At 55.2% G+C, this 12,324-nt stretch overlaps 1 protein-coding gene across 1 annotated transcript in view; it reads left to right on the top strand.

Moving 5' to 3' along the window:
• The first annotated feature begins 376 nt into the window (after nucleotides 1-376).
• Nucleotides 377-12,324, top strand: part of GRIK3 (glutamate ionotropic receptor kainate type subunit 3) — a 222,314-nt gene continuing 210,366 nt past the window's right edge. The window contains exon 1 of the mRNA XM_059377288.1: nucleotides 377-566. Within this exon, the coding sequence (XP_059233271.1) occupies nucleotides 452-566 (115 nt within the window). The 5' untranslated portion in view covers nucleotides 377-451. The remainder of the gene's footprint in view (nucleotides 567-12,324) is intronic.

The raw sequence follows: 12,324 nt of genomic DNA, 5'->3' as shown, positions 1-12,324 counted from the left end.
GGGGGCTGGGAGGGAGTGTGTGCGCGCGTGCAACTCCACTCCGGGGCTTTGTGCGAGCCCGGGCTATAGCATTGGCGGCGGCTGGAGGAGGAGCGGCCGGAGAGGCGTGCAGCCCGCCCGCCAGCGCCCGGCAGCCAGGGCAGGTGGGAGCCCGCGCGGGAGCCGAGCCGAAGCGAGCCGGAGCGGAGTCCGAGCGGAGCCCGGGCGGAGCCCAAGAGCCTCGCTCGCGGGCGGCCCGTGGGCGGCAGCCGGGCGGGGCGGGCGCCGGCGGGGCGGCCCCCCAGTAAGATGTGCGCGGCGCCGCGGGGCGCCCCCCACTCGCAGCGGCGCTCCGGAGCCGGGCAGCTGGGCCAGGCGGCGCCTCGGGGGCTGCTGCGCGCCCGCGCCTAGAGCTGCCGCCCCAGGGAGCCCGCCACGGCCGCGCCCCGGGCAAGCTCGGCGGCGCCCAACGATGACCGCTCCCTGGCGGCGCCTCCGGAGTCTGGTTTGGGAATACTGGGCCGGGCTCCTCGTGTGCGCCTTCTGGATCCCGGACTCGCGCGGGATGCCCCACGTCATCCGGATCGGTAAGGGCTCCCCGGAGCCGCGGGTCTCTGTGCGACCGGGCGGGGGCGGGAATTGGGGGGGAGGGCAACGAACGCGATCCCAAGAGATTTTCCCGATCTCTCCGGGCAGCCGGGGCCAGGTGACCACCGGCAGCTCATCCCGATGAGGACAAAGTTCCAAAGCCGGGGTCACGGGGCCTTACTTAGTGGGGGAGGAGGCTGCCGGGCCGAGGCGGGCGAGGGGCCCTTGGCGCGCTAGTGAGAGGCCAGACCGGGCTGAGAGTAACGAAGCGTTCCAACCCGAACCCGAGTGGCGGGCGCATTCCCCCGCGACTGCCAGCACGACCGGCCGCAGACCGAGTTCTGGGACCCGGCTTCCCCGCGGAGCGGGAACCCTGGGGAAGGCGCCAACTTCTCTTGCCTTCTGACTCCCCGCAGACCCCTCGCCCCCACCGAGGACACGGTTCCAGCGGCCGCGGCGGGGACGCGGGCGACGGCTTCGCAGGACGGGGGCATTGGGTCTCCTCTCCCGGCGGCCGCGCACGTCCTCGGGGGCCCCATCCGGCCAGATAGCTTGGGGCAGAGTAGGGGCAGCCCCCCGCCGGTCGCTCCTGCGGTCGCCCGCGGCTGGGGGAAGGGAGCGACCGAGCCTAGCCGCCGAGGCTGGGAAGGCGGCGGGAGGGATGCGAGCGGCTTTGAAAGTTAGCCGAAATCCCTCCGCAGCTGGCGGCGGCTGGCGGGGCTGCGCGCGGCTTTCCGGGGCTTCCGCGTCTCCGCTCTCTTCTCTTACTCGGGGCTTTAACTTTGTTGCGGCCGCCCCAGGCGCCCTGTAGGCAGCGCTCTGGGCAGTGCGGGGGTCCGTGAGGGGGGCCCTCCGGGTGCGAGGCCCGTGCCCGCCAGGGCTGGGCCCGGCCTGGCCACGCGGGAGCCTCGGCCACGCAGGGCCTGCGCCCGCCGTCAGACCGGACACTTGAGCCGCTTGGGTTCTCGAGGCGCCACCACCACTTCTGGCCCGGGGCGGGCCGAGCTCTGCTGAGCCAGGGCCACCTTCCTCCCTTGTGGCTCTTCTCCGGGCGCGGACTGCTAGAGGCGTGAGCGGGTGCAGGGAACCAAGGTGAGGCTTCGTTTCGGTACTTGAGGTTTTCCTAGGAGGCAGTCAGGAATCTGGGGGTGGGGGTCTGTCTTCGTGGCTTGCTCTTGGGCCCCACAATCTCTTGAACTCAACATCGGGTTGGGGGTACAGCGCAGATCCCAAGCGCTGCCCACGCCGGGGTCTTTCAATCCATACCGACCGGACTGGCAGACTCACTCAGATCCAACCCAACCCCGAGGCAGAGGAGGCCAGGCACAGGGCTCTGGGGACAACCCTCACGGTCAGACTTAACCCTTTGCAGTTCAGGCTGCTCTTGCAAGCCAAAAAACAAACAAAACAAAACAAAAACAAACAAAAAAACACACCGTCCTCTGTCTCAGTTCTTTTGCCTGCTCCAGCTCCCAGTCTGGTCACCATTCCAGGGGCAAAGCAGTCCCTTAGTAGTGGGCCAACACTTCTTTTATTCCATCCTTCCTTCCCTGTTTTTAGGGTGCCCTTGGGAGGAGGGAGGGGAGACCAAAAGGTGCTGTGTGCCCATCCCATGCATTGCAGGTTCCTCTTCTGTGGTTCTTCCCTCTGCAGGGGGAGTGGGGGGAACTGGCTATGCTGTAGCCCTGCCTCAGGGATGGAGGTCTTTTGAGGGCCTGGGAAGTCAGGAGCAGATGAGGACAGCCCCTAAGGATGAGCCAAGGAGGGGCAGAATGATGTATCCTTACCTGCCCCCTCTTACTGTGAAATTGACTTGCACTGGGGGCTCCTCCCTGCTCTGAGGGGAAGCCCCAGCCTGCCTGCCCTTTCTTGGGTTCAGCTTGTAATAATGCAATTAAGGATGGCAAAGCCCTCCTCTCTTCTAATCTTCTTCGTATTAAGCCCCAGGATTAATTAGCGTGTCGGCCCAAACCATTTATATCTGAGAGCCCTGCCCCATTTGATTCCCAGCCCGAGGACTGGGGTGCTGTGCAGATGCCAAACGTGACCACCGAAGCTGTGCCAGCTTGGACGGAGGATGGGAAGGCTCTAAGGCCTCTGGGTTTCTCTGGAGCTTCCTGGGGAACTGAACTCCCATCGTTCTGAGCCTAGGCTGGAGCCTTAGCTGGAGCCAGGGAACCGCAGTGGACATGGTGTTTGCATGTGGACATGGTGCTTGCACACACACACACACACACACACACACACAATTGTATGCCGAAACCCAAACATACCGCCTTGGCTGGGTCTGACACCATCCTTCCTTTTCTGATCCACTCATGGGATTCCAGGGCTCTGGCTGGGGCTGCAGGAATTGAGGTTCTGGAAATTGGGCTCTGGAGCATGCTGGGTGCTTCTGATTCTCCAGATGGGTGCCTGAGCCCCTGTGCCGGAGCCTCCAGCAGGCAGGCATCCCTGAACACCAGCCTGAAAGTGGGTTTTCCTGCAGGTGTCTGAGGGGCTCTCTGGGCCAGGGAGCAGCGTACCCGCCCCTCTCTTTGTGCCGTTTTTTTGGGGGCTGAAATTTCCTCTTAGACAAGGAGATGGATAGCTCAGCAGTGTGACAGAGTGTTCAAACAATCCATCTTGAATAGATGAATTGCATTGCTCTGTCTTTTTGTAATTGTGTCTATCAGAGGGAGAGGTCAAGGCATTGATTGCTTGGATGGTTTGCAAGTAACAAAGGAGAGCGAGAGAGAGAGCGAGGGAGAGAGAGTAATTGGGTTGTAGTCTGCGGGAAAAAATGATCATTGATTATTTTTTATGAATATGTGGAAGATGTATCTGCGTGTGATTATCAAGTGTTGCTCATTGAAGGTTTTCAAGGCATATTGTTCAGCATTTTATTATTACTGTTATCATCGTTATTATTGTTGAGATGGATTCTGGTCTTAACTCATGGAAAGCAGTTTAATGTACGGGTCCTCTCAGCCAGACGGGCTTTACTGACCTCACGTGGGAACCTGGATCCCCTGGTTACGTGACCTAGAAGCTGAAGCGGAGAGGCCTTAGGGTGGAAGCTAGGAGGCCTGGGTTTCCTGCTCTGTCTTCTGCCCATTTACTAAGCCATTTTGGTCAAATCACACTGTTCTCCCCAGCATCAAGCCTCAGTTGCCTCATCTGTTACCCGTTGGGTTGGCTGTGACAGTTTGAGATATTCTGTGGCTTTGAAGTACGTCTGACAGCAGACTGGTCGGGACTGCCCTGTCCGTGACATTGTAGGTTTCGTGTTTCCCCGAGGCGCCTTTGTGTTATATGCACACTGTAGGATCGAGGGCCAGCTTGGGACTTGAAAAGGGAACCAGACAGTAGAGGCAGCAGCTGGGAAGCTCTAGTGGATGATGATGCTCTCTAGCCAGGCACGGGGAGGTTCAGAGCCAAGTGACTGCAGAGACATAAAGCAGGTATACGTGTTGGGGTGGGGGTGGCAGGGAAGGGCTGGCTCGGCCTGAGAATGTCCGAGCATCCACAGACAGAGCAGGACAGATGAGCCTCGAACCCCAAGCCTGGGCTGGGGAGCCCAGTGGGCAAGCGCAGCAGTCTGTCCCTAGGGAATGAGATCCCATCCCCCAGAGTTCCCCCCACCTGCCCCGTCCACTGTCCACCTCTTCTGCGATCAGTTCACCCACATGGTCCTGAACGTTCATCTCCTGAGTTTGGGAGCCGTGTGTAAAACAATGAGGAATTTCTCACTGTGACTGGTGATGCGCTGAGACGTTGCTGCCTTGTAGGAGCAGACAGGAGCTGAATGAAGATCAATAGGGCTTTCCCCCCTGGAAGTAAATAGCTTCAGACAAGACCTGGGAGTGGCCCGAGGGGCCTTGGAAAGCATTAACTTGAGGAATTTCTGCCTCCACTTTACAGCCCAACCACTCCTGTCAGCCTGGGCTTCCCTCCTCCTCCAAGCTGGAGTTTAATTTCTTCTTGATGCCTGCCTCGCACTGCGCTAAACAGTCTTCCGACATCAGGATGATCTGGGGTTTTTGGAGGTGGCTTATGCAGGGCGAGTCAGGCATTGTGTCTTGCCTGGGCTCTTCCAAGGTCACTTGCATCCCCCTGTTGCTGGCATGACAGCTGACTTCAGAAGTCCAGCTCGCTGTGCTATTTTGAAAGGGCTTTGAGGGGCAGCTCTTTGTCCCCCACCCCTTCAGGAAGGCAAGGCTGCTTAGCTGCTCTTAGGATCCTTGCTAGGGCTTGTGAGCCTCCCTGAGTCCCTGTGTTCCACAGACTCTCTGTGTTCTGGCTCTAGGAAACAAAGTCCCCCCAAGGAAGAAGCACAGAGTCTCCTGTGGACGTTAGAAGTCTCCCTCCTCTTAGGGCTGGGCTCCAAGGCCGTATATAAGGGAGGTGGCTTGAGGCTGCTGGGGGTGCCCTTTTGGGAGGAGACTCGGTTGTGCTCAGCAGCTCGGTTTGTTTATGATCTGCTGAGGCCACACTTCCTCCATCCCATGACAGACAGCTGCCCCTGCCTCCTGGGGCTTGAGCCTGAGCCCCGCCTTGTTTTCTCCAGACCCTCTAGAGGGACAGTGGAGAAACTAGAGCCAGGGCTCCATTTGACTGGGCAGCAGCAGCAGCAGAGAAGAGCCTGGAGCGCTCCAGGCCCTGCCCAGCAACAACGAGGAGCGAAGTTCCAGGAGCAGGGTTTGTCCTCCTGAGGCTGGTGTGACTGGACTGGAGCTCTGCATGGATGGAGGGGCCCTAGGGCCAGGTGCACACAGCGTCGGGGGGGCTCCTGGGCTGGAGTACCCCTTCTCCCAGGTGCCAATTCCCCCTCAGCAGCACCAGGGGGCAGTGTGCCTGTGTTGAGGTATCAGTGTGTGTCTCCTGCCTGGGGCCCCACCTGGGGCTGGAGCGACATCACATCACACACATCAGGGACAAAAGGAGGGCCGCAGGTTACAGAGCACTTACAAGGTTCCAGGTACCATGGGGTTCCAAACGCTGACCAGCCATGCTGGGGGATACTAAGCATTCAGTAAATGCAGCTGCTGCAATGTCCCCGCCCCCCACCCCCGCTTCCCCATCTTACTTAGCCTTCGCTGCCCAGAAGGCATTGTTTCCTTTTTGCAGATGAGGAAACTAAGCTTGGCAAAGTCGCTTACTTACTTGCCTGAGATCCCAGGGCCAGAGAGAGAGATAGACGCCGGATGGGAACCCCTGGCAGCCTGACTCCAGGTCCTGTGTGTCTGACTGTGTGATTGGAAGTGTGAAAGCACCGGGTGGCAGAGGTGCTGAGCGGAGCTCCCCAGCCCCCATGGCTCTGGGTGCTGCATGTGGCCTCATAGGGCTGGGCTCTGTGTGGCCTGGGGTTGGAGAGGGCTGTGTGGATTCTGCGATGTTTAACCCTGCCAGTGCTGGTTTGCAGAGTCCCGCTGTCCTTGCGGATGGCCGCGTGGCAGATTTGCTTCGTCTAGAGGAAAGGATGGGTGGTCTTTGCCACCCCTCCCACCAACACACTCATATGGACTCCATCCCACCTTGTTCGGGCTTCTGGACTCTGTCCAACGCTCCAGTTCAAGCCTGAAATGAAGGATGGCCTTTCCCTTGGGGATGGATGTCCCCCCCCCCAACCCCTGCCATAGGAATCCTTCTGCTCTGGGGACTCCTGCCTACTCACTCCCTTGGCAGCCACTAGGCTGTCCTCACAGACATCGTCAGAGCCTTGCGGAAAGGGCCCCATGGCTGTGTCTCCCCCCACCTCCATCCTTCAGCCAGTGAGCTGGCAAGAGCAGGTGGTCGGTGAATTGTTCTTTGTTCTTCCTTTTCCCCTCACCTCCCTTTACCCTCCCCAATCCCAACCCCTCCCCCTTCCAACATCCTTTCCAGGCTAATAGGTTTTATGGTCATTTGATTTTTTTAAGCAAGAGTCACATTCCGACCTTCTAGATAGAGCCCGCTTGCCAGGAATTGAGACCAGTGGACAGAATGCGGGGCAGGCCCGCTGACGCTGGACTCTGGAACCTGAACTCTCTCCCAGATTCTCTGGGCTGGGTGTGGGCACCTGGGTGCAGCCCTTCTGCCAGGCCACCTCTACAAGAGCAAAGGCAAATTCAAATTTACCTTTCTCATTCACATGTTCCTTCTTCCTGGGGGATGCAGGGAGACTGGGGTGATGGTGGCCACCAGGGATGGAGTGGTTCTGAAAGTGGGGGAAAACTGCACTGCTGAGAGCCCCTGGAGAGGTGACAGGTTTGAAACAGGCACAAGCAGATGGGTCATGTTATTTCCCAGGACCTTGTTTTCCCCATCTGTAAAATGGGGATGATACCATCTGCCTCCCAGAATCAGAGAGGTAGGATGTCTTTGCAGAAGAGATTAAATGCTGCCCAAAGACTGGCCTTTCTTCTTGCTGGTGTTCACGGGGTGTGACAGCATCATAGGGCCTGGATGAGGGGGAGGTGAGTGAGCAGGCTGGGGGGTTCAGCAGGCTCTCACATAGTGACCCTGGGCCAGTGCCCCTGACCGCAAGAGGGGGCCCTTGCTGAAATGTTGTGCCCCTGAGAGCCTCGTGGGCTGGACCAACACCTATGCTTGCTCATGGAGTCTCTGCTTTCTTCTGCTTCTCCCTGTGCCCCAGAGACAAAGTTCTATTAGAATGGAAGTGTGGAGACTGGGTGGAGGCCCAAGGTGTTGGGTTTGAGGACCACAGGTCCTTCTGATCTTGCTTTTGTTAACCTTTGGCCCCATTCTATGGCAGCCATGACCAGAGCAGCTCAGCACCCCCCCCACCTGGTTTTATTTCCTTTGGAGTTATGTCTGGGGTCCCCCTGCCTCTGACTATAAGCCTGGCAGTCCCCTCTCCCCAAAGGTCACTCTGTCACGTTCTCCGCCTTGCTTCCTTGGATCTCTCTGCCTTGTTTACCAGGGCTGACCGGCCTTGGCCGGGGTTAGGCTTGTGGGTGTGTCTAGGGCTTTCTCCTGGGCATGAGTGTCCTGCCTCCCCCGTTGGACAAGAAGCTGCTCCAAAGGGTAGAAGGCCACCTCTCCCCCCATCACTACCAAGAGGTGGAATGAGTTGTTTTGGAGTCAAATAATATATTTCGTTGGTTCTAAGATGGACTTCCTGCCTCCACCTTCTCACTTCCCTGAAATCACTGTGTGTCGCATGTCATAACTGGGATCACATACAGGATTTTTTTCTTTCTTGGCCTCTCAACACATCACGGTGCATCCGGGGTTTGGCAAAATGTGGTGGATCTGAGTTAGGCTGTGAGTCTGACATGTCTGCGCCTTGTGACGTTGGGCAAGTCACGTGACCCCGGAGCCTCCGTTTCTTCCTCTACGAGGTAGAAATACTACTATTAGGCAGAACCGTATTCAGATGTTTTTGACCTGCAAAAATTTCATATGGTGGAACCTTACAGTATCATCTTCCCAGAGTTAGTGTGAGGATTAACGAAGATAAAGTGTCTAAAGCTGTTTGCACGGTGCCTGATGTTTAATAAATGTTAGGAAAGAAAGGATCCTCTCAGGGTGGGGGCCATGTCTCTGCCGTCAGACTATGAGCTCTGAGGCTTATGTACCCTCTGCCTTGGGGCCAACCCTGGTGCCCAGTACTCCGTGCAGCTCAGTACATGGCATTCACCCACTGCCTGCACACCTGTGTGTCCCACAGCGGAAATGGTAGGATCTGGCTGTCTGTGACTATTATCCATAGCATTAGGGAGAGAGAGAGAAAGAGGTGTCCTTCAGGATGCTTCTGCATGTTAGCTCCCAGACTCCTCCTGGCCTGCTATTTATCACATACTTGCAGCCCATGGGCATATTTGCAGCCTTTTCGTTGAAATGTATTCTGCATGTGTTCAGAGCTGAGAAGACCCTGGTTGTGGGATGCTCTGTAGGAATTGATCCCCGAGAGTCCTGATCCATCCTTCTTGGAGATGAAGTTCCATCTTGCATCTTGGGCAGGCGGGTGCAGCCCAGAGAGGGTCTGCGGCTGAAGGCTGGACCTCAGGGGATAGACACTGCTGTCTCTGCTGGGAGACATCAGGTAATGAGGCCACGGCAAGAGCCGGGGAGGAGAGAGTCCCCATGGTGATCATACAGATCGGGGATAATGAGATGGAGTGAGATCCGGGGGGAGTGGCAGCTTCGACTCCAAATCCTTTGGTGCCATGCTGAATGGTGGCTAAGGAAGGCAGGGGAAAAAAGGGAGCGAGAAGGAGCTAAGATTCTAGTTTGTGTGAAGAGGGTTCCAATCCATAGGAGACAATTAAGTCTTACGCTATTAAAGGGACGGATGTAGATAGGCTGCTGATGGAAGGGGGTTTATAGAGTTCTCAGAACAACTGCAGGGATGAGCTCTTTAAATATGGGAACGAGGGGAACTTGTGCAAAGCCTTCCTGCATCTGCTTTGCAGAACTGAAATATGCTATTCCAAAAAGCCTGCCCAATTGGGCGGAAAAGCAGGAGCAGGGAGCCAAGGACTTCCCAGGGCTCCATGGCATCACAGCATCACATCTCCTGTCGGTGGTGGAGAATCACAGGATTGAGGCTGAAAAGGACCCCAGGGGTCATTCTAGGCCTCTGGTTCTCAAACATCAGCATGCATCAAAATCACCTGGAGTGCTCGTTAAAATCCAGATCGCTGGGCCCCACCTGCAGAGCTTCTGATTGGGTGGGTCTGGGGGAGGCCTGGAATTTTACATTTTTAACAGGGCCCCAGATAATGCTGAGGATGCTCATCTGTGGCCTACCCTGTGAGGACCACTGTTTTAAGTCACTGCAGGACCCCCCTCCTTACGGGTGGATCTCTGGTCTCTATTGAATACCACCTGAGACAGGAAGCTCACTACTTCAGACTCTGTTTTGTTCCTGACTGCAAATGTTTTGGCTGATTATCATTTTTGTTGCAAGTTTCCCCCTAAAATTCATCTCCCCGCAGTTCTGGGGAAGGCCACAGAACTTGGATGTTGAGAGTGTAGGTTCGGAGATCTACCTGTCTGAGTTTAAACCCTCTTCGTCCTCCAGACTCTGACACTTTGGGTAAGTCACTTAACTTCTTGGCCTTAGCTTTCTTCACCTGACAAATGGGGATAACAATAGATTTGACCTCATGGGGTCATTGTGAGAATGAATCTGCCTGGCACCAGAGAAGTTGTCCGTGCACTTTCACAGTCCAGTATTGTGGGTCAGTTCGCTGGTTCTGGAATCTGCCAGCCCCTGACTTCAAAGCCTGCCTCCATCATGTACCCCCCTTCCCACCTCGGGTGATCTTGGGCAAATTAATCTCTCATAGTAATGATAATAATAATAACAACAACAATAATAGCATCTGCCTCGCAGGGTTGTTGCAAGGCTTAAATGAGTTAATGCTATACGGTGTTTAGACCACAGCCGTGGTGAACACTTAACAAATGCTGTCCATTAATCTTATGTTACAATCCCCATGCCCACTGATTCTGGTTCGTGTTTGCTTCCTGTCCCACCATGCAACCCTATAGAAATGTAAAGGCATTTCTCCAAATTAAAATTTTCCAAATTGAAGATGCTCAGTTCTAAAAAAAAAAAAAAAAAAAAAAAAAAAAAAAAAAAAGTCTTCGTTCTTCCCCCAAAAAAGATGTTCCATTCTTCCTCTGAGGTGTTGAGAGCTATCCATGGTGCTGCCTGTGAGTTGCATCCAGTGAGTGCACCGCTTCCTGGGGTCTCGGCTGCCACGTCTTCTTGTACAATCCAGACCACCATCTCCAACCTTTCAGCAGTTATTCCGCCTTGCCGAGTTGTGCTGAGCTGGTGGTCTCTTAAGATCACCTGGTCTTTTGCACAGGCATCGCTGCTGATCTATAACTTCTCTCATCTCCCCTTTGGCAGTTGATCTTTGGAGACTAAAGGCAGGACCTGTCATTTATCCTCAGTAAATCCTATCACTGAACCTTCAGGCGGTTATTCTCACTTATTGTTTCTGGACCACCAAAGCCCATTCTGGGCCCTCCATCCTCAGGAGGTAGACATGAATTTCACCCTCTTGGTCGTCCTGCCCCAGGGGTCTGTGGTGGGGGAGAGGCTGGGTGGTTGTGGGCCTACACTACTGTTGGGGCTCGAATCCTGTGCTCTGGGCGGTACGGCTTTTGTGGCTCCCTTTCCGCTCTGTGCTGTCGGAACCTGGGATGAACCCGCCTGCCCTCCCTTCAGTTGTATCTGCCAACAACACGCCAGGCAGGGTATGGCCAATGTCAGAGTCTTGGCTTAATTCAGTGATCTTTGGGCCACTATCCTATACTTTAACCAGCTTCAAAACCCCGCTAGCTTGCTTTTTGCTTTCAGATCCTTCATCTCCTGCTCTGGTTGGCAGACTCAGACTCTGTCTCTCCTTGCCTCACCCATACTCTCTGCTCCCCTCTGCCGAACACCCAGGTCTTCAGGGGTCACTGTGCCTTCCTTCCCACCATGGGCCTCTATTCTTGCTGCTCTTTCCAAGAAACTCCTAGTCATTCTTCAAATCTCAGCAAATGTGCCTCTTCTTGCAGGAAGATTTTCTTGACTACTGCCTGCTTCTGTGGGTCCCCGCAGCACCCTACATTCCCTTGTCATAGCATTTACTATACAAGCAGGGACCCAGATGGCTTATTCCCAACTTTATCCAGTGTCTCTACTTAGTACGTGACTAACAACTATTTGTGGAATAGATGAACACATGGGTGGATACAGTCATTTGAACAGAATTCACCCACCTGCTCTGATATTCAGCTCCACACCTTTTCCATCTGGTCAGCAGGATTGTGTGAAAGACACTATTCGATTCTTCTACCAAGTCAAAGTTCTAGTGAAGTCTGTGGTGTCCTGACATGCTAATTCAGCACCCTCTATGCTAAGACTTTTTCCACGTAGTTAGCTTGGGCAGAACTGGACTATTTAGAGGAATAGGTCCTTCTTTTCCCCAGGCCTAGACTGGTATTTACATCCATTGTCTGGTTTGTATCATGATGATTCTCCTCTTGAGAGGGACACAAGCTGTCTACTTCAAGGAGAAACTGAAGAAGAGCTCACGGTCTCACTCGTCCCTCCTCCCCACTAGCCCCTCAGCATCTTTCCTGCTCCCTCTGGAAAGTGAGCCAAGAAAGGGAACTTTGGCTGTTTGTCCTTACCAGGCAGACCACTCTGGATGGCTGGCAGGCAGGGTTAGGCCTCTCCGTTTTCTGTCTCACCACGTCACTTCCTCCTGGTAGGGTGTGTGTGTGGATAATAGGTCTCCTTGTCAGCTCTGTGTAAAGCAGAGGTGTTGATAGTTGACCTGGAGATTCAGGCTGTATAGACAGTCAGCCTGGGCCTGGGGATGTGCAGCATCTGTGTTCTTGGGAGTGTGAGTGTGTACACATATATGTGTTTGTGTACTTAGAAGAAATGACCACTTGAAGATTTGCTTCTCTAGCATACACTTCCCAAAGTGCAGCTCAATAGCCATTCTTTATCCGAATAAGCCCAAAGAGTGACTGTAGTGACTTTCCTTTGGGTCACTGGGAAACTGAAGACTTCAGTGGTGCTTCCAGTTCCTGGCAGACTGGGCTGATGGGTCTGCCATATTTGTGTAGCCGAGAGTGAGGCCGGGCCAGATTCGTGCTAGAGCCCTGGGCTTCCCCTCTTGCACTGCACAGCACTGGGCTCTCCCCTGAGGCAATGCCCTCCCCTTTCTTGCTTCCTTCCCCAAGGAAACAGATGACACATTATGAGCAGAAAGAGCCTGTTGCCTACATGGCCATTTTTCCTGCCCAGTTTAATAG

This window comes from Mustela nigripes, chromosome 14 (assembly GCF_022355385.1).
Source record: "Mustela nigripes isolate SB6536 chromosome 14, MUSNIG.SB6536, whole genome shotgun sequence".
Taxonomy (NCBI): domain Eukaryota; kingdom Metazoa; phylum Chordata; class Mammalia; order Carnivora; family Mustelidae; genus Mustela; species Mustela nigripes.
Note: the sequence above shows the minus strand (reverse complement) of the source record. Positions and strands in the feature narration are given on the sequence as shown.